The 21106-nt window shown below is 43.1% G+C and overlaps 6 protein-coding genes across 6 annotated transcripts; 3 read left to right on the top strand and 3 right to left on the bottom strand.

The window, feature by feature from the left end:
• Positions 1–728: 728 nt before the first annotated feature.
• Positions 729–5761, top strand: Bfra_008803 (putative histone deacetylase complex protein; the record flags this gene model as incomplete). The annotated part of the gene is made up of 8 exons (XM_037339160.1): positions 729–1358; positions 1442–1542; positions 1633–2254; positions 2315–2737; positions 2815–3231; positions 3341–3781; positions 3831–5090; positions 5141–5761. 8 exons carry the CDS (start codon positions 729–731, stop codon positions 5759–5761), a joined length of 4515 nt encoding a protein of 1504 aa, XP_037190726.1.
• Positions 5762–7057: 1296 nt separating this feature from the next.
• Bfra_008802 (uncharacterized protein) lies at positions 7058–12154 on the top strand (the record flags this gene model as incomplete). Its single annotated transcript, XM_037339159.1, has 5 exons — positions 7058–7304; positions 7353–8487; positions 8549–11090; positions 11197–11800; positions 11937–12154. 5 exons carry the CDS (start codon positions 7058–7060, stop codon positions 12152–12154), a joined length of 4746 nt encoding a protein of 1581 aa, XP_037190725.1.
• A 787-nt stretch (positions 12155–12941) lies between these two features.
• Bfra_008801 (putative urea active transporter protein) lies at positions 12942–15174 on the bottom strand (the record flags this gene model as incomplete). Its single annotated transcript, XM_037339158.1, has 4 exons — positions 12942–14512; positions 14561–14714; positions 14764–15033; positions 15094–15174. 4 exons carry the CDS (start codon positions 15172–15174, stop codon positions 12942–12944), a joined length of 2076 nt encoding a protein of 691 aa, XP_037190724.1.
• Positions 15175–16653: 1479 nt separating this feature from the next.
• On the bottom strand, positions 16654–17164 carry Bfra_008800 (putative upf0768 protein; the record flags this gene model as incomplete). The annotated part of the gene is made up of 3 exons (XM_037339157.1): positions 17114–17164; positions 17000–17055; positions 16654–16944 (listed from the first exon to the last, which is right to left on the bottom strand). The coding sequence occupies exons 1-3, from the start codon at positions 17142–17144 to the stop codon at positions 16654–16656; spliced, it is 378 nt and encodes a 125-aa protein (XP_037190723.1). The 5' UTR covers positions 17145–17164.
• Positions 17165–18101: 937 nt separating this feature from the next.
• On the bottom strand, positions 18102–18947 carry Bfra_008799 (putative ribonuclease p complex subunit protein; the record flags this gene model as incomplete). The annotated part of the gene is made up of 1 exon (XM_037339156.1): positions 18102–18947. The coding sequence occupies one exon, from the start codon at positions 18945–18947 to the stop codon at positions 18102–18104; it is 846 nt and encodes a 281-aa protein (XP_037190722.1).
• Positions 18948–19499: 552 nt separating this feature from the next.
• On the top strand, positions 19500–20653 carry Bfra_008798 (putative competence damage-inducible protein). The gene is made up of 4 exons (XM_037339155.1): positions 19500–19640; positions 19928–20033; positions 20113–20275; positions 20437–20653. Exons 1-4 carry the CDS (start codon positions 19536–19538, stop codon positions 20591–20593), a joined length of 531 nt encoding a protein of 176 aa, XP_037190721.1. The 5' UTR covers positions 19500–19535; the 3' UTR covers positions 20594–20653.
• Positions 20654–21106: the final 453 nt, after the last annotated feature.

Raw genomic sequence — 21106 nt, 5'->3', positions numbered from 1 at the left:
GTTTTGCCCTTGACGTCGCATATCATGATAATAATAATAAATATTTCGTCTTCGAAATGTCCAACGTGCGTTACATAATAATGATTACATCATTCGCACCCTGAAAATTGTCAAAGAACATGGAAATATCGAATCGATCAATAGTGTCTCCATAATAGCTTGATCTGGCAATGTCATTGAGAATGGAATGTGCTTCAGTGAATACATATGATATGTCAAATATCAGTGGGCCTATCTAATTAACAATTGACAGCCTCGCCTTCCCTACCTAGTTTTACTCAGCCTTGAAGCATTGTTAGCGGTAATCGCCGGCACGCTAAGGGAAATCATCATTGCGATCATTTGGAAATTCTCATAACTCAGTGCCGACATCTCGCTTGCTATTCGTTTTGATTGATGAATTTAGAGAGACAGTGAGTTATTGCAATAGAGATATATCTCTGAATCATACTGGAAATTAGATTCACTTCTATGGAACGGCATTAGTGGTTTTCACTCCATTGCGCCGGAGCATAAAGCCTTGCGCGTACTTGCAAGCTACTTGGTCAGTACCTCCTCAATCTTTGTTGAGTCAAGATTCACTTCGCATTCATGATCAGAATTAGGGCTGGTGATATAACATGTCAAAACTCCTCATTTATGAATGAGCTAACATCCAATACTTTTCAAAGTTAGCTTATCGAGAGAATCAATCGAGAATCAAATCAGCCAACTAGAAACAAAACGTTATGAATAATCAACCGCATAACGGACCTCCAAATTTTGATCGAGATCGAGATATGGAAGAACAACTCAGACAACGTGCTTTACAGCATAAACAGGAAGAGATCACGGCGCAGCGCGAGCGCGAGCTTGAGAGGCAAGAAAGAGATCGGCAACACAGAGAACAACAATATCAACCAGCACCTCCTCATCAGAGCAATACCGGTAGCATTCCCTTGCACCAACCTGTTGCGAACCGGGCAACTACAGCAATGCATAGTCCAGGAGGGATTCTTGCTACCCATGGTACTCCATTAGGAGCTCCAAGCGGACCTGTGAACGCCTTTGGAGGACCGCTCCATAATGATGCAGCACGCACTTTGCAACATCATGCTCAAAACTCCGCGCAGCAACCCCTTCAGCAATCCATATTTGGCTCCGAGCCTATCTTCAGCCGTGGCTCAGGTGGCCCCCAGTCAAATGTGCCACTTGGAGTACCAGATGTTGGCTTTGGCAGGCCACAACTAGTTCCACGAGAGACGACTCAACAGGAAGTAGCAGCCGCAAGGTTGATGCCTTTCACACCTGTTACACCTGGTCATCAAATGCCTGGGCCAGCTGGTCTGACACAAGTTGGCCAACAGCCAATTCTTAATGTAAGTTTCCAGCGAAAATTGTCTTTGTTACCCATGAGTGTTTGGGTATATCCAAGCTATCACGCAAGTCTAATTCCTTGTAGGATGCTCTTAGTTATCTCGACCAAGTCAAAGTTCAGTTTTCAGATCAACCTGACGTTTATAATCGGTTTCTCGATATCATGAAAGACTTCAAAAGTCAAGCGTAAGCTATATTTACTTTATCAGCCTTGCACATCAGATTTTGTTGCGACAGCATGTCCTATCCACATTCTAACTCTTAGTTCACTTTTAGAATCGATACTCCCGGTGTTATCAATCGGGTTTCCGAACTCTTTGCAGGTCATCCAAATTTGATTCAAGGCTTCAATACATTTCTACCGCCTGGATACAGGATTGAGTGCGGTGCCGACAACAATCCAAATACAATCAGAGTCACGACTCCAATGGGAACAACTGTTCAATCAATCCCTGGAGCTGGTCGTGTACTTGGCGAAACTGTAGTTAGCCACGGCAGCGGCGCAAACGGCTTTTACAATCCTCAACGCCCAGGAAATTGGCAGCAACAACCCCAGCATAGCATCGAAAGTCCAGAAGCCGTGTTTAGTCCACCTCATCAGAATGCCACGGTTCCTTATGGTCACAATCAAGCGCAAGTTGGACCATACGACGCACAAACGCAAGCGCAAGCAGCAGCAGCAGCAGCCGCGGCCGCAGCTCATCAACAACAACAGCGAGGTGTTTCTCAATTGACTAACGCTGTCAGTGCAACTTTAGGTCAACCACCGAGAAACACGCAAACCCCAACACCGGGCGGTAGCTCTGGTAATCTGAACGGTTCCAGTGCGCAAGCGGGCATGGAAAAGCGTGGCCCGGTTGAATTTAATCATGCAATAAGCTATGTTAACAAAATTAAGGTATGAATTAATAATCATTCTACCAATCGTCTTTGAAAATTTACTGATCGTTTACTCTAGAACCGTTTCCAAGACAAACCTGAAATTTATAAACAGTTTCTCGAAATTCTCCAAACATACCAACGCGAATCTAAACCTATTCAGGACGTTTATAGTCAAGTAACTACCTTGTTTGGTACGGCGCCAGATCTTCTTGAAGATTTCAAACAATTTCTTCCCGAATCAGCTGCACAAGCAAAAGCTGCTAAGGAGGCGGCGGAGGAAGCAACGGCAATGCCAGATTCTTCTCAAAGTGTTCAACTTGGAAATAGAGGTCCTACAGGAGATCCCAAACTCCCAATTATGGGAAACTTTCCCATCCCTGTATCTACTAATGGCAAAACAGAAAAAAAGCGCAAGCCTCTCACTCAAGGAACCAATTCGCAAATGGGTAATGGAGGAGAAGGCTCTGTTCGTGGCGCTGGTCAACAGCAACCCAACAAGGTAATTTAGGCTTCAAGCTATTCTATTAAAAGCCCATTATTTTTGGAGATATTTACTTAATACTTTGATTTGTATAGCGATCGAAAACCCATCATAACAGTAAACCACAAGCTGCTGACGCAGCTGCGGTATCTCCGACCTTAACGCCAATCGTACCCGAACCACTTCCTCCTGCATCGATGTCTGCCGCGAGTTCTGAAGAATTGGCTTTCTTCGATCGCGTGAAGAAATATATTGGCAATAAGTCCACTATGAATGAGTTTTTGAAGCTCTGTAATCTTTTCTCACAAGACTTGATAGATCGAAACGTCCTCGTATTCAAAGTTCACAATTTTATTGGTGGAAGTGCGGATTTGATGAATTGGTTTAAAGCCTTTGTTAATTATGAAGGAGTCGACGAGATCATCGACAATCGCCCAAAGGCTCCGACAGGAAGAGTTGCATTGAGTAATTGTCGAGGCTTGGGGCCAAGTTATCGCTTGTTACCGAAAAGAGCAAGTTTCCCTCCTCCCCTACACTTCTAGCTTCAAAATATTCATTCATCATTTCCCGGAGATTGAATATGTTTGTCAGACCAGAGCCCTTTGCTAATACCAATGACAGGAACGGTTGAAGCCTTGTAGTGGTCGAGATGAGATGTGCCAAGCCGTTCTTAACGATGACTGGGCTTCGCATCCTACATGGGCATCAGAAGATTCAGGTTTCGTAGCTCATCGAAAGAACATTTTCGAGGAAGGTCTTCACCGCATCGAAGAAGAACGTCACGATTACGATTTCAACATTGAATGTAACGCCAAAGTAATACAACTTCTTGAACCCATCGCACAGCAGATCGTTGCCATGGATCCAGCTGAGAGACAGAATTTCCGCATGCCCAACACTGCTGGTCCAAACCAAGCGATTTACAAGCGTGTATTGAAAAAGATTTACGGTGCAGAGAAAGGTCCACAAGTCGTTACCGATCTAATTCAAGATCCTTGCGCTGTGTTACCTGTAATCTTAGCACGACTCAAGCAGAAGGATGAAGAATGGACCTTTACTAGAGTAAGTATCCTATATTCCAGCAATGTTGCATTGCTAATCTAAGTATCAGCGTGAATGGAATCCTGTCTGGGGTGCACAAGGTGGTGTTATGTACCTGAAAAGTCTTGATCACATGGGCATTCACGTCAAGCAAGCCGACAAAAAACATTTTGCTGCAAAGCATTTAGTGGATTCTATCAAGACCAAACACGAAGAACAGCGACGCCTTAGAAGCTCGAGAGGCCCCACGCCAAAATATCAGTACTCCTACCAATTTGCCGATCAAGAGGTCATCTGCCAGCTTTTACATATTATGATTGTCTATGCCTGCAATGCAAGCCAACACAGTAGTTCCGAGCGTCGACGCATTTCGGACTTCTTTGAGAAGTTTGTATCTACATTCTTTGACTTACCTGAGGATCTTGTTGCACTTCACACTGCTGACATTGATCGTGGAACTCCTGATGATGATTACGAAGATATTGCTCCGGCTGAGCTTTCTAATGGCCGAGGCAGGCGACCAGTCAATGGAAAGAAAGCAGACCTACGACGAGGAGTGCTTGATAAAGGTCGCAATGGCACAAGAGGTCGGGGACAGAAGGAAGACAGCGCTACTGGCAGTAAAGAATCTACACCGGATGTTGATTCTAACATGGATGAAGAAGTCAACGAAGCAGCTGATGACAGAGCTATCACCGAAGTCACTAACGAGCGTTGGGCTGCTGTGCCAGGTGCAGTTGCTGTCCAAGGAACAAAACCTCTTGAATCCGACGATTTGGAAATGAAAGCGGATCAACCATTTCAACGTGATTGGTATAATCTGTACTGCAACCAAACCATTTTTGTATTCTTCAGCGTTTTCCAAACTCTTTATCAAAGACTCAAGGACATTAAGGATGCAGAGAGCTCTGCAAAAGCAGAAATGGAACGTGCAAAGAGTGGCAAACCTGCAAAACAAATTGGTTTGCTAAGCGACAGGACCGATGATTTTACTAGTATCGAAGATGGCGAGTCTTGCTTTTCAAAAGTCCTGAGCATTGTCGAAAAATTTATCAAGAGCGAATATGACGACACCAAATACCAAGACTACCTCCGACGTTACTACTTGCAGACGGGATGGAAGATCTACACCATAACCGACCTTCTAAAGACTCTTTGTCGCCTTGGCTCCACCTGCTCATCTCCTGATGCCAAGGAGAAGACTCCGGATCTCATTGAACAATTTTTGCGCAATAGAGAGTCGAAAGAAACATCGTATAATATTGAGATTAATTTACGGAAACAAGCCGATAAATACATCAAAGACTCGGAATTGTTTTTGATCAGATGGGTAAGCAATTTTTGGTTCCATTTTACAAGTATCTACTAACAGAATATTAGTACCCCAAAAAGAATGAAGCGACATCACAGTGGGTCCATCGAGACGAAACCACATTTGATCTTGATATAATGCAACGAAAAGAGCGTTGGCAATATTATACATCTTCTTATGTCCGCATTGAACCGACCGAAGGCGTGCCCCGTAGACTTCTTCGCAAGAGCCTCCTTACCCGCAATTTACCATCAGGAGATACAGATTCTGAAGATGGTTCTAATCAACGTAAACCTCTCGTTTGGGGCGAGGATCTAACACTCAGAATCTGCGTCAATAGTTACAAGATCATCTACAAGGAACCCGGCGTGGAATACTTCATTTATGCCGATAAAGCTCTAGGCGGTGGTGAAGAAGGTGAGACTAGACAAAGATTGAAGAAGGTTGAAGAATCAAGAAATCAAAGGTTTCATGAGAAATTTGGAATGAATAATCGATGGATGAAGGAAAAGAGCCACGAAGAAGTTAGCAGGATCAACCAAGAATTTAGAAAATGGGTCAATGAGGGCGTTCTTCCCTCAACACAGGCTGCTGGCAGTGGCAATATCGTTTCTGGAGCTACATCAGCAGCACCTACTGCGACGACGGCCACAGCAGCCGTGGATAACGAAGTAGATATGGCTGATTAATTTCAGAAGGCATTTGTTTTTTCAAAGATGGGGCTGGATATGGGAGGAGTTTGGGAATGGGTTTCGTAACGACATTCTCTTTTCAGTTTTTTATTTTTTCGTTCCTTTGGTAAATCTCAAAGAGCTTGAATTTCTTCAACCACGTGGCTGTCAAGGATTCATTTTGCGAAAGCTGGCATGGATTCTACAAGCGGAGTGAGGCATTGGACTTACTAAGGTATCTAGTAGTCTCTCTCGCTTCTATTTTTTAGGTAGTAAAAACTGGGTAGCTTGGGTAGGGTGTGTTTTATATGCTGTATGATAGATAATTAAAGTCTTAAACGGATCCGTAAGTGAGGAATAGTGTGATGGTGTGAGGTGTGAATATAGGGTAAGATGTGCATGAATCATGAACAGGTTACTTTCATTCTTCGAATTTGCTGCCATCTTATATCATAGAAACTTGGCTCGGCCAGGCCGCTAGTGTGGCTGTAGAGTATTTTGAGAGTATAGGTAGGTTATCGTGATGGGCGAATAAAATCGCAGATCAAAATGTATTCTTTTTTGGAAGTTTGGGGGGTCTGATGAAGGTGATTTGATTGGGATGTTGAGAGTAGGCTTAAGTATCTCAATGTGCACGAAATAAACGGAACATTAAATCAGATTGCTCAATCAAACTTGAATTAATAATTAATAATTCAATATTTTCCTTCGAAATCCGAATATGAAAATCTAAAAATTGCCTAGGTAGTGATTGATAGAAATCATGAATCTTGTTATATCTTTTACTGAGTTGCCCTCGAAATATAAGATCGAAATAGAGGTGCGTTTGAAGATTCTTTGATTTTGGTGGTTTGATGTCCCATTTTCACCCCAAGGATGTGTGAAAACTTGGTATGCGGCACACATTGAGAACCACAGCAAGTAAATAATATCTTATACTGTTTATTTTCTGACTGCAGCGCTGCATGCAATCGTTTATGGAATGTCCTCGCAGCTCTTGCTAGAATCGGATGAAGTACGTATTGCCCCGTGCATGCATATATTGGACCTGACTATTTCAGTAATTTATCTCCATACTGAGAACCAATTGATGTTCTGGGTTACGTTAGCGTGATGCCTATACCTTGTTATATCTCCATGCTGCGTGGTATTTTAATCAACCTCGCCAACTATTCTTATGCTGGTAATAATAGGTTTTCAGCTCGGCGGCATGGGGCGAAGGAAAACCGCCAAGTTAATTTTGCGGCTCTTTTCTTTGCTCCATTCTCTCTTTTGTCGTCGTATTTTGGTATCAGAAAACTCCAGCTTTGTTTCATGATGGATCGCGAGGACGAAGTACGAGAATTGCCAGCGGGAAGTGGAGAAGAACATGAAGAGGCTGTAAAGTCACAAGGAGAATCTCAAGAAGAGGATATGATTGGCGAGGAAAGTGTTGATGAAGAAAGTGATGATGAGGAAACCGCTCATGGGGGAAATGATGAGAAGAAAATTACGCCTAAGGACTTTTGGATCACGGGGCTACCAGACCCAGAAGATGCTGAATTCAGGAAATACACTCATCGTCAGTTATCACCCCATTTATCTCATCTATACTGAACATCGATTTAAGGCACTCCAGTTGAGGGTACCCATGGTCCATTAATTTACGAACCAGGGGACGAACAATGCAGTATGTGGGAGTCACATCCGGACCATGAGTGCTACTCGTCATTCGGGGATGGAGGAACAACAGCAACTGTGAATGCGTTTGGACAACTCATGCAATTCAGCACTTATCTTGGCCGGGGACAGTCTGGCATGTTCTCTGTAGACCATACATGTATCTGGGTGCCCTACTACCCTTCGGATAGAGCGAATAAACTGAATGATATGTCCCGAGCCCGCAATCGAGCTGGTATGACGTACGGTGTATATTTCCCAGGTCTGATTGTAGAAGATGATTTAGTCCGGAAATATGTACACTGTAGGTGGCCGCGGTATGAATACGAGAGCGAAAAGGCCAAAGTTGTCAATCAATGGATGGTGCATGATGGAGTCGTTTTACAGCAGTGGCGCTTCACTAATCTCGACACTGAAGAAATCTCAACGAAAATTGTGTTTTCGAAAGATATGTTCATTCGGGATGTTCAGTATCAGACCTGGGACAGGTCCAACCTTCCTTCAGGTGCAATTGACGACCACCACTTCTTGGGACCGGAAAGTTATAGCTGGATATACTTGCATGAATTATCGAAAGATGACTCAACTAACATTGGAGAAACTAGGCCAATGGATAATTCTCTTGGAGTGATCGTGTCTGTATTCATTGACGGTGTTGCCATGAAATTTCACTCCAACGAGGAACGGAATTTAACCGTCGAAATTAAACAAACCAAAGAAGTTGTTGTTGCATATAAGTTGGTATATTCAACATCGGGGGTTTCAAATGATTGGAAACAGTTTTTGGTGGAGGCGGATAAAGCGAATGTCGATAATCTGTTGTTAAAAGAGTTCATATCGACGCAATATCGTACGATACCACTTTTTAGCCTTGGAGATTCCATACCCAATGTCTCTGCTAGTGAAACTATGGCGTGGGATAAGATCAAGAGTAACCTTGACTTCATCTTCCAAAGGCATCTGGAACACCTTCTCACCGTTTGCGCGATTCCCATTCCCTCTTACCAGGGTAGCAATAATACGTGTGCTGTAGCCTTGACGTGTGGGGATATATCAGCTCATCGGATCTGTACTTCATCTAGTCTGTGAGTTTTCTTTTTGCAAGGAATTCACTCAGTTTCTATAGATTAATGGTTGAACTTTTAGCTTTGCGTTTCTGTTCCTTCTCCAAGTAGACTCCTATCTACGATCAATCGAGTCGCCTAATGAAACATACGTTTCATCACTTCGAGATAGAATAAAAAAAGTATGCGAAGGACATTTGATATGGTTAAATGATGTAGAGCTGTCAGAAGGTCGTCTCTTCGAGCTTGGCTACATGGCTAATGGGAAAAGAATATCGGCGAATGGAAGATCGAGACACGCTAATGAGTGGACAAGGAATAATCTTACAGATACAGCATTCCAAATCATCAAGGCAGGAGAATTTGCCGAACATTACAGTAAAGACTCTGGCAACAACGAGTGGCAGCTGGCTCGCAAAGTTGTCAGGCGGGTTTATGGAAATTGGATAACGCATCTAGATAAGCTCGACGAGAGAGGCAAGTTTGTATGGCCTAGATATCAAGGCGAGGATCTCCGTATCTTCCGCTTAGATGACCATGTCTGGGTTATCAAGGCTCTTAAGCTAGCCGAACTCATGATCTTTTCCAAACATACCGAAAGAGGTGTCCAAGAACATGCGACTAGTGCACCAGAGAGGCGACCTAGGTTACCTTTAGAGAAGAAGTACTCTTACGCAAACGTACAAAAAGAAGTTGTACAACGATTCGCCGTCCACAATCAAAATTATCAATCCAACAAGAGAATGTTAGCTGTCACGAGATCCATGCAGGAATCTAGGTTCTTGTTTCATGCGCGAGATACCGCGCTCTTCTACAACACCAACCAAATGGAATGGAAAGGGACGCAATTTATAGAGCTGTTAAAAAACACCATTGACTCTCAATCACATCATGTGGATAGTGAAGAATCTGGGTGGGATAATACACTTCGCTATGCTTTAGCCATTATCGTGGGTACTTGTGGGTACAAAATCAATGCAAAGCCGTCATTGGAATTGGCCCAATCATCTATGGAGGTCCTTTTCGGAAGCTTTAGTTCCAACGGGTTTGTTGCAGGGCTGCTAGACAAGGACACAAAGAAGCGGGTTTTATTCGAATACGAGGAAGATGCAGACTCCTATTATCACGCCAGTTTTGAGATACCCTATATTCTTCTTCGATACGCTACCCAAATTTACAGTCTTCATGAGACGCAGCTGTCTGAGATAACCACTTCGGACCCCTCAGCCACTGTAAAACCGACGACTGATCTTGGTAATTCTCAACAAACAAAGCTTCAGCAACGTCAGAGTATCTTCGACATAACTCTAGTCTCGATACCGGCAAATGAACAAAACCAACCAGCAAAAGTCGTAGATGCTATGAGAGCTCGAGCAAATCTTACCATGAAGAAAACTACACCTTTCAATGACTTGGTTGATATAACAAATATTGTAGACCGTGATGATGAATGGCTATACAATTATCCCTCCATATTTTCGAGAAATACTAAAATCGATTTAAAAGAAGCCTTAGCGTCGGCGCAACTGAGCGCGAATTATTCGGAAATTAGTGGTATCGTCAAAAAAGAAATTAACCATTTTCATGGGAATCTTTCTGATGTATGGAAAAGGGGTAATTCCTGCTTTATTGTTGATATCCAACAAACGAAACATTCTGGAAGATTGGGCGAGCGAGATTACGGAGTCTATCCAAACGATGACAACTTGGAGTTTTGGCAAGCGCTCAAGAAACCCCGTACTCGAGAGCTAGCCAAGAAACGCTTGATCTGGATGCCTCTGGTTCGTGAGTTTCAAGCTCCTTTGTGCTACTTAGCCACCCCTGAAACCCATCAGATATCGATCTCTTTGTTTTTTGATCGACATGTGAAAAATGAAAGTTATTTCTTTGAAGATACAGCTCTTGTAGAAAATGCATGGGAGACTGAGTTCCATCTGAGTTTTTATTCACTCATCAATTCAGATCCCAATCATGCTGAAGGAATGGCTACTTCATCTGCAGAAGAGTTCCCGGGTACTGGGCAAAAAAAGAAGATCGCTCTTTGTTCCATGGGCTTCCGATTTGATGGCGATATTTTTGATCGATATTGGACTGGTTATTTTTTAGAGAATGTTCCAGGTTTGTACAGAGAGGACCGTTTTGACTATTATCCAGGCAAAGGCCACCAACCCTTATTCATAGAATCAAACAATAAAGCCTACAGACAAAGAAAAGTACTCGAGCTCCTGTTCTTTGATCGGATGATAGAACAGATCGTCCGATGCACCCAAGAAATATCTTACTCAATTAGAGAGGAGTTGGGAATGAAACAAAGCGCTTTATCATCTTCCATTTTAAGTAGTGAGGATTATTTTACTTCGAGTGTCTTGTGGAACAAGTATCAACACATTTTACATGTTATTGAGGAGGAGCTCGAATCTGCAATTGGAGTTATCGGGAAATGGGAGAAGAGGGAGGATGACCGGAAAGGGGAAGAACCTCGCTGGACGCGGAACGACGAGATGAAATACCGCGGTATGATCAACAAATCCAAAGGCTCTACAAAAAGGCGAGTTATGGATCTACATGTTGCATATAGAAATATCAAAACTCTGAGGGAAACTATCGTAAATAGCCAGGACCAAGTAAGAGCAGTTTTTTTACTCTCCTCTGAATCTGGTATTTGTCATATTTCATCTTCAAATATCAGAGCTCTTTGAGAACAACTACTGACACGCCAAATCACTAAAGATTCGCAATGACTTGAGCCTCCAAGGATCCGAGAATATTCGATTCTTCACTTATGTCACTGTCGTTTTCCTGCCTCTAGGGTTTGCAACAGGTATTTTCAGCATGAGCGGTGCGCCGGATGGGAAGGTACTTGGCAGCATGGCAGCGTGTGCTGTTGTCGCTCTCTTCCTAACGGTACTCGCTTTACTCAACGCTAAACAACTAGCTAAGATCGTGGATGACCTGTTCTCGGTGTATCACAGACATTCCCAAGCGAAAATGGAACGGAGTTTTATAGTCTACGACAAGAAGATGCGGAGAAACACCTCTCAGGACGTTGAAGGAGCTGCCGTTGAAGAAGCTGACGATGAGGGAGCTGATGATGAAGGAGCTGATGATGAAGAGGCTGGCGATGAAGGAGCTGACGAAAACCATGATCGAGCCAAGCGTAAAACAAATTCTCATCACAAACAGCGCAAAATACCTTCAAGGATTGAGACTTGGACTCTCTTGTTTTGGGTTCACTATTTTAGTATTGAGCTCCCTGCCCGACGTGTCTTACTGGCATCAAACAGCTTGAAATCCAGAAAACCTACATTTCTAACTCTGATACACGTATTCCTTGGTATCATATTTCTACCGCTCTTCATCATATCTTGTCTCTTACAACTTATTATATATAATTTGGCAGATATTATCACAGCAGTTTGGGGCACGTCCTTATATCCTGAGCAAACTCGATTTTCACTAACACAATATAGAATTTATGGTGTTTCAACTCACTCCGTCATCAGCAGCGATGCAGGACTCGGATGACAAATACAAGGAGCGCCTAAACGTGCTCATACATCCGCCAGATGCAGCTCGTCCTATGAAGCTACTAGTCCAAAGGCTCAAAGCTCTACGAGAGAATGGAAAAAGAAAGAAGGAATCGAACACGCCTGAAGAGAGGGATTCCGATAATGATTCAGAAAATTGAAGCGTCAGCTTATCGGTTTCTACGTCATAGTAGTCTCTTTAAGAAGCGCAAGCTCCATAGCAATGAAATCTGTTGATTGCATTCAAATACGTGCTGGAGGTTTGAAAGTTTCACAAGTCGATTTCAGATCTTGAATAACTTCATTCCAACCAGACAATAAGATGTTCTTTAATATTCTGTCTATGTAATGAACCTTTTCGAAATGAGGGAAGAACTTGAGGTATCGCAACCACTGAAAACATCCATGGCCTATTTATTATTCATATTGAATTGTGACATTGATGGATTATTCTTCAAAGTGGATTTCGAGACCATTGACTAATGTTCATATTGAATAGGCATACTTGTTGTACTACTCTGTTGGAAAAGAACTGAGATACTGGCGTGCCAACGCCCATAGGATAGGATATTTATGAACTATGGTTCATATGAATTGAAACATTGAAACACCTTGATCATTTTCAAACATCTACCAGTGTTCTGCACATCGCGAAGTTCGAGTCAAGCCATCAAACACACTGATCTTTGGAGACTGGACGAATGTGTTCCTTAGTGTTGCCTATTGAGGAAGGAGAATTACAACAGCATAATCCAGACTTGCGGCATTATAAAGATAAAGATTGAAATTTTTTAATTACTAATTCGTGTAATTTCACACACAATTTCCCCCCACCTCCTCCGCTGACAAAAAGCAAACAAATATAGCAAAGTGAAAAATATTTATGGTATCATCGAGCATCCATTCCATTCCATTCCCAACAAAACACCCAACCCGCCCCAACTATGCCTACTGAGCAGTAGCCTCACTCTTTTCCGCGATTTCCTTTTCGCTACCCCCGACTGGCGGCGTCTCAGTCCCATCATCCTTTACTCCCTCTACATACGTAGCTTCTGGCCTATGGTGTTTACTTGGATGTTGTTTTCCAGTAATATCCAAATAAATTGACTTTGCCGTCCTCGCCAACGAATGTCTTCCCTCGAATACAGGATAAACACCCACCGTCAATGTACTACCTATTAACCAAATGATACCCACGACAACCCAACCGGTAAAGAATTTCTCGGAAAAGATATAGCCGCTGCCGTACATGGGCATGGGCCATAATATTAACAACGCGAGAGTCAGGATGACAGTCATACCCTTTGCGATTTTTGAAGCGCGTAGAAGTTTAGTTTGTTCGAGTGCTTCCTCTGCGGCCGAGGCGCGGGTTTCACCTGGTACGAGTTCGAGGTCTACGTCGGCTGCGTCAGCTAAATCGTGGTCATCGCCTCTACGGATAGCGGCCATGGATTCCCAGTCATATTTATCCCAACCGAAAATTAAGGTGAAGAGAGGGGTGAAAATGAGAGGTGAAAGAAGAGCCGTGACATTTCCTGCTAACATGGGGTTGTTAGAACCAGTGCAATCGACATCGAGGGAGCCACATTCTTTCTTGGCGGTGACGAGCCATGCGATAACAGCGCAAATAAGACCAAGAGGTGGAGTGAGTGCGGCAGCCCAACGATTGTGGCCAGCCCACATGATTGTTAGAGTCGCGGGGATCACGGCAGAGGAGATGATTACACCCATCATGAGGTAGAGATAACCCATGGAAATACCAGCATAGTATAAACCAGTTGAAAAAGCAGCCATGAACAAACCAAAGCCAATGACCATAGCATGACTCATGTAAATCAATCTCTTTCCACTTGCTTTTGGGTTGAAATATGTTTGATAGATATCATATGTGAAGATTGAAGAGACGGCGATTAGTTCGGCAGACGATGCTGATGTGACGGCCATGAAAACAATCAAAAGTGTACAAACGGCACCACCACTTCCGAGGATGGCAACGGCGGCATATGGAAGTACAAGACCTGCTGAGACATCGGCGGGATCCATACGATTAGGATAAGTAGGAAAGACTGGGTTGCCTTCTAGAGCAATGGCTGCTAGACCCATGGTTGTAGCACACAGCCATGGAATGGCAAACCAAGAGATTCCACCCATGATATAACCTGGAAGCGCATGCACTGGGGATGCAGCAATTGCCTTGTTGTAGTATCCATTATCCAAGAACACAGTTCCAAAATTTCCAACGATATTGATGACGAAGAAGATGGCACCTTCTGAAGATTTCATAGTGAGATAACTACCACCAGAATTGCCTTCGACTGGATGATCGGCTGCTGCTTTGAGTAAGAGATCAAATACCGCTTTTGGCGATCCAAGTACTTCACTTGTAGCATAGGTGGTGAATGCGAAGATTAGGATGATGATTAAGAGCATAAACGTATGAACCCAATCAGTGAGGAAAGTAGCTTTAATACCACCGAACATGGTATACATAACTACACCCAATGGCAGGAGGAAACAAGCTATATGATGTAAGTAACTGGGAATCTAGTATCAAATGATTCTCTTACCAGCAGGTGTAGGCATTCCTGTCAAGGAAGATACCACAGCGGCACCACCTGTCAAAAGCATTGCAGTGACAAGGATATTGGTCATTAAGCCAAAGACCGTAAATACGATATGAGCATGTACCCCATATCTAGCTCTGATGACTTCAAGGAAAGTCTAAGATCAATCAGTATGTTTCTATACCTGCCAGATTTGCCAAACCTACATGAGCATTTGGTGCCCTCCTCTTTAACTCAATGGCAATAGTTGCGAACAATAGAATCTGAACCGTAGCCCCAGATGCATACCAAAAAGGTCCAGAAACACCATATTTGTATGCAACACCAGAACTTTGCAGTAATGTGGCAGCCCAGGTCCACGAAGATACAACCGCAGATGCCACCAATCCCGACTTCACTGTTCTTCCAGCTGTACTAAACATCTCTGATGTTTGTAATTCGTGGTTGTATCGTTTGAGGATCCATGTTACAAGGATCTAATTGATCCAAAGAAGTCAGTTTGAGACTCAATTGTAGCAATTGGGTGTAAAACTTACCATGCCAAATGCGAATAGAGCACCCAAACCGAGAACGATTCCATAGCCCCAGCCAGAGCTGAGTGGAGGTGAGATAGGCATATTGGCTGAAAAGAGACAATCGACCTCAATACAATGGATGTGATGTCGTTTTCACAAAGTTAATAAAAATCTACACATGTGGCACATGAGGGGGCAAAGCTGTTATTATATTATATCATATCATACTAGGTATATGGAGATATGCAACTAGGTTATTACATTTTGGGGTAATACTGATAACTGTGATACTGACCAGTCGCCGGAAGTAAGAGCTGAAAAGAAGGGGTGACATTAAACCTTGGTGTTTTTTTACCTTACATAAGTTACTCATCATATAATGGATAAGAGATCTGGATGAGAGGGATGAGAGAAAACGGTGATCACCACCACAGTTTGAAGTTTGTATAATAGATAAGGTTGAATGATGATAATTTTATCAAATAAAACATATAGAATTACCTAGGAGTTTCCCTAAATCCTTGCTATCTCACTGCATCATCGGGAGCTTGGACATTGGGGGTTAAGCGATCTGTACGATAGACAAAAGATTAACTCTTGATTGGCTATTTTGCAATTGATAAGAAGCAATTTTCAAAAGCCATCGATAAGGAAATTGGAACTGATGGGAAAAATGTGAGAAGACATGCAAAGGCAGGGGGAAAGGGCAGAACTCGTGATTGGACAGTGACATCAAGTGGAGTAAGACCAAGAAAAGGCAATACTATAGAAGATTGTTCAAAGCATTCCGATACCGCAGACATATACATACTCTGATGAAAATTGTGTCGATGAGGTGCTCGATATGCTTAATACAGACTTCTGCTTTATCAGATACGGTGTGTTCCGATGAACCATGGGTCTCTTGACCCCACGGAGAAATTCATCTCCATGCGGGATGCAAAAAAGCAATTGCATCTTGCATATCGATTCTAGACCTTGTCAAATGTTTGCGTTGAGAGCTTCTCTGATAACTGTGCCAATCACAGAAATGATCTTCTGGAACACCAATCAATAAGAGGATGAATCAATCATCCCATCAGAGACAGTTTGATTATCATTCCCTTTAGATGGCGGGCTCCAAATCGTTGCCATTGGATATCAGTCCGGATAATTGACCTTGACTAGTCCCGAGCAGTTACTTAATGTTCATCTTGAGAATATTCAAATATCCAAGAGATCACTTCTCGATCTCCTTTTCATTAACAATGGTCAATCCGCAGCTTGCAAAGTCAAATGAAGCGCAACATGTCGACAACAGGAACCTGATACTTCAGGACATAGAAAACAACTATCTCATTAATAATTCTTCCTAGGAATACAACATCAAATTAATTCTTGCCCAAGTTTAAGATATCACCAATAGTATCAACCAATCCCGATTTCCGTTATAAAACTCCGTACCACGCCCTCCGAACCAATCCTCTTTCCAGTCTGAGTGTCCTGGATCGCATATTTATTGATACAGCCTTGAAATATCCTCAACCCAAACTCTCCCTATAGCTTCGACCGTCTCCTAATCTGCCCCTCTCAAGCAGTATGTTACGCGTACTGCATTGGTTGTTGTGGTTTCCCACCTGGCGGACCTCCTCCCCAACCAGGATTCGCAGGCCCACCACCGCCGCCGCCACCACCTGGGGGTTGATTCTGTAATGGCACTTGACCTCCTCCGTTTATCTGGGATTGAACATCTGGTCGATTTTGGAGTGGTTGTGCGAAATTGCAGATAGAGCAGACAACATCTTCGTAAGCATGAAAGCTCAATGGGAGAACCGGGATAAAGCAGAAAGTGAACCAGGGATGTCTCTTTATGACTTTCGCAGAATAATTTCCCTATTCAAATAAGTTAGTTGTTGGAGGAGCGGAACGAACAGCATCGAAGACCTACACAATTATGACATTGACATAACACATTCTCGTATCCCTGAAGTTGGGATGAGAACTCTATGTAAGTGTTAGCTAAAGAACCATCAAAGACTTTCAGTGATGGAAGCTCTCATACCATGTTCTCCACAGGTGAAAATAAAGCACATATTGATGGGATCCGCTTTCTGAGGTTAACGTTGATAGAGTTATATTTCCCCAGGAATTCGATCAATTTATGGTGAACAATGAATAGTAAAAGTATCCAGCTAATATGGGAGAGAGGCGCGTCATATAATCACCAGCAAGGATTAAGGATTTGAGGCTGATTGAGGCTGTGCACAATATTGTCGGGATTTCAAAATGACATAGTTCCGTGGTGTATCTTGGCAGGTGAAAGGGCTTTGATTGGCGCTAAATTTAAGATTGACGCTAAAGAATCTCTTAGCGAGCTTTTTTTTTGATACAGTCATAAACTCAGAAACTTTTGTAGAATCTCTTCTTCTTTCCTCTTCAAGCGTCGTCCTCATCAACGCTGCGTTTCTATGCTACAAACAGATAAACTTGTTCATTCAAGATTATCAGATCGCTTGCGATCAATTCATTTGCATATGAGAAATTCGGAGTACTCTTCAATTTACCTCGTTCCTTTTCCTTCGGGCAAAGATGAACAGGTCTGCCCGTGAGGGTTCGGCGTGATTTCACGTCTGCAATTGGCATCAGAAAAGCAGGGCATGGTCACTCTATACATATCACTTCCGAAAGGAGGAGAGAAAATGGTTGTGTACTATTGTTCCTATGGGAGAGCCGTTGCGAAGATTGTGTGTGCTGAGGCATGACACTTAAGTGCAATACGTGGCGTGCTGGACTTGTCATTACTCCGGTATGACAAGTTGAGTACAATTCGATTCCGATTACTCTGTTGAGGACGACGCTTCACCTTTTTTTCTCTTTAGGTCAGTAATCCTATTTAACCTTGTGGGTTGGGATACTACTAATGATTTCGAATGTTTGTTTCGATATTCAGAACTTCAAACCAAGAATCGACCACTTCTCTCGAAATGAACGAATGTCACCTTCGCGAATATGCCATCCGCCAAAAACAATCGAAACTCTATTCCACCGATCTATGACGAGACCGAACTCTCTATGTTTTCTCCCTCCTTCTCATTCGCATACAATTTTTTATTGCCCTCTAGCAAAGTGTACAACCCATTCAATTCATCCAGAAGGGCTTCGCAGTCTTGACTTCCATCTCGAGCTCTCTGAAACAACTCCAGAATCTGCCGACCTGTGGTATCGATCTTTTCCTTCAATCTTTCCGATGCTTTGAACACAGTCGCGCTCGATTTCTCCTCGACGGTTGACACACGTGCCTGCTTCAAGGCTTCCATGACTTGTGCGATTTGGTGATTGAGTTGCTCATACAGTGTATCTTCCGAATCGTCCACTTTCTTGATGTTGGTATCTTGATCCGGGTTGCCATATCTTGCATGTTGATTTAAATCTTCCGTCGGTTCTGCAATTTTCGATACACTGTCCAATTTCAAAGTCCATAGCTGTCTCAGGATCCTTTCTGGTGTATAAGTCTTGACACTTTGAACGTCGCTATCATACTCTTTAAGAACTCCCGAATAAATGACACCCGCATCCTTGATTACAGTACGTAATTTCTTCATGGCTTTCCCAAAAGGCAAAGTATCCTTGTATCTCGCGTCTTCGTAGTCGCTGCTTGAGTCGAACATGGATTCTGTACTCTCTGGACTTAATATTCGCCCCCCATTCTTAGTCGTTCTATCGAAACTTCTACTCAGTCGAAATTCGGGTCTGTATCTTTCACGGGCAGCTCTTCTAAATGGCTCTGAATCATATACGAAGTAAGGATTGGTGGCTCGACGGTATTCATCGTACAATGATTCAAATCTAGACTCTCTTCCAAAAGGTCGAAGTTGATGTTCAGTAGGTCGATTCATTTTATCACGTAAGGTTGACAACGCGCGTTCGCTGGATCTCAGGGGGAATCAGTAGCTTCAGAGACAAGTAGAGATTATGTGAGCTCGTGCTCAATAAGCAGGATGATAGTGGCCTTTGAGCCAATTTCTCTCGTTTGACTTGTATGGAACGGCTTCCAGCATGAATTCTCACACGATTGACTTCCATGATTGGCTGAGCATGTTACCGTGCATATCTGCATACATCCTAAGTCTTGTAGAAGCTGTCGCAATTCAAAAATTCTTATCCACAAATTATTTACCCATTTACAAACGGTCCCTCCAATGAATTTTCGTGAAAGAATATCCATTTGACTCCAATCCACAGGTGCTTGCTTCACATGCAGAGTCCCGCCGCTAGTAAACCTTACCCCGCCATTCATCGTCATGCTTAGAAATACAAGGACCTTGAACAATTATCAATCAACATCAAAACCTAATACAATCAGTAAATCATAAATGAAATCACAATTCTTTTTACCAAAAATTCTCTGCCGTACTTCATTATTCCATAAACCATCCATTTTCTTTCACCCTCAATATACCCGACCCAGGAGATTTACAAACACAATGTCTGGAGCAAAGGAATTCCCGCCACAGAAAGTAAAGGAAGTGGTGATTGAAGTTGCAAAGTTATTGAAGGAGAGAGGGGAAACTGTTAGTGTAGCTGAGACGGTATGTTTTATTTGCTTTCTTGTTGTTAATGTTTAGGGTTTGTGTTGTGTGGTACGTGGTTTGAAGTGGGAGCGGGAGTGGGAGTGAGAGTTATGTGATTGTTCGGGAGGTTCGGGAGGAAGTGCTGGGTTTGCTTTGTGGTACGGATTATAATCTCTGGGCTATCTGGGTGTGTTCCAGCTGGCTTGAGGAGTGGGAAATAGGGATTAAGGACGTTTAAGTAGATGAGTGGTGGGAGATAAAATGTGTATGAAAAAAGAAAAGGAGAAAGAATCTAACAAAAACAGGCAGCGGGAGGTATCATATCCGCTTCTATTCTCAGTACATCCGGTGCCAGTAAGGTATTTAAAGGCGGTCTGACGGTTTACACGTTGGAATCGAGAATAGCTTTTGGTAACTCCGCAGTTTCTTCATTTCGTAGTGTCATTGTTGAGCTTTCTCTTGTGTTTCCACATACTAATCTATCTACAAGCCGGTTGGACCCCAGAAACCATAGCTTCGTATAGTGTACCTACACCAGATGTCGTGGCGGGTATTGCTGAGAATGTGAGGGCAAAATTGGGAAGTACTTATTGTGTTTGTGAGAGTGGGACTGCGGGACCTGGTGCTAGTGGAGAGGGAAGGAATAGACAGCCGTATGTTTCTTTTTTTTTTTTGTTCTTTTTATATTTCCTTCTTTTCTGCTTGTATCCTCCTTGATTCTTCTGTCCCAGAGAAGTGCGGGGATAGGTGGTTGTATGATGGATAAACTAGAAGTGCATGATGGATGAAAGCTAATACATGATACAACATAAAGAGGATATGTAGCCCTAGCTATCGCAACGGAAAATGGAACGTATAAGAAAGATTTGAGTACGGGATTGGGTGGTGATAGAGAGGGGAACATGGTTGTATTTGCAAAAGAGGCATTGTCATTTTTGAGAGATGTTTTGAAGGGTGATGCGAAGCTTTAAGTTGGGGTTTGATGAGTGAGGGAGAAAGTGGCATATCAGAGTTTCGCTGAACAAAATTTGGCTGGGACTGATAGTAAAAATCAAATGAGATATGGAAGATGTCCTAAGATTCAAATTGCCCAGTTGCTCGTCCATGTATATGAACCATCCATTCATTTCATCTTCCTCATTTTCGTCGCACCCTGCTTCCCATTCTATCCAAAATCCCCTCTTTCCTACATTTCCCTCATCTCCGCCTCCCCCTCATTATCTCCCCCTCAACTACAAAGAAACAAATTTGGCTCCCTCCAAGGACCATCCATCCCACCATCCACATTCTCCTCCGCAGCCAAGCTAACTCCACATCCCCATCCCCTCTCCATCTCATTTCCCCTACCAAACCCATCACTCTCACACCCACTCCCCAACACCATCTCCTCCCTCTTCTCTCTCCTTTCCAATAGTGTAAACCCCGTCTCACAATCCCCACCCCCATCTCTCTCCCTCTGCTCCTCAACCCCCCTCATCCCCTTA

Source organism: Botrytis fragariae (assembly GCF_013461495.1).
Source record: "Botrytis fragariae strain BVB16 chromosome Unknown tig00000101, whole genome shotgun sequence".
Classification (NCBI taxonomy): Eukaryota; Fungi; Ascomycota; class Leotiomycetes; order Helotiales; family Sclerotiniaceae; genus Botrytis; species Botrytis fragariae.
This window is presented reverse-complemented; position numbering and strand designations above follow the sequence as displayed.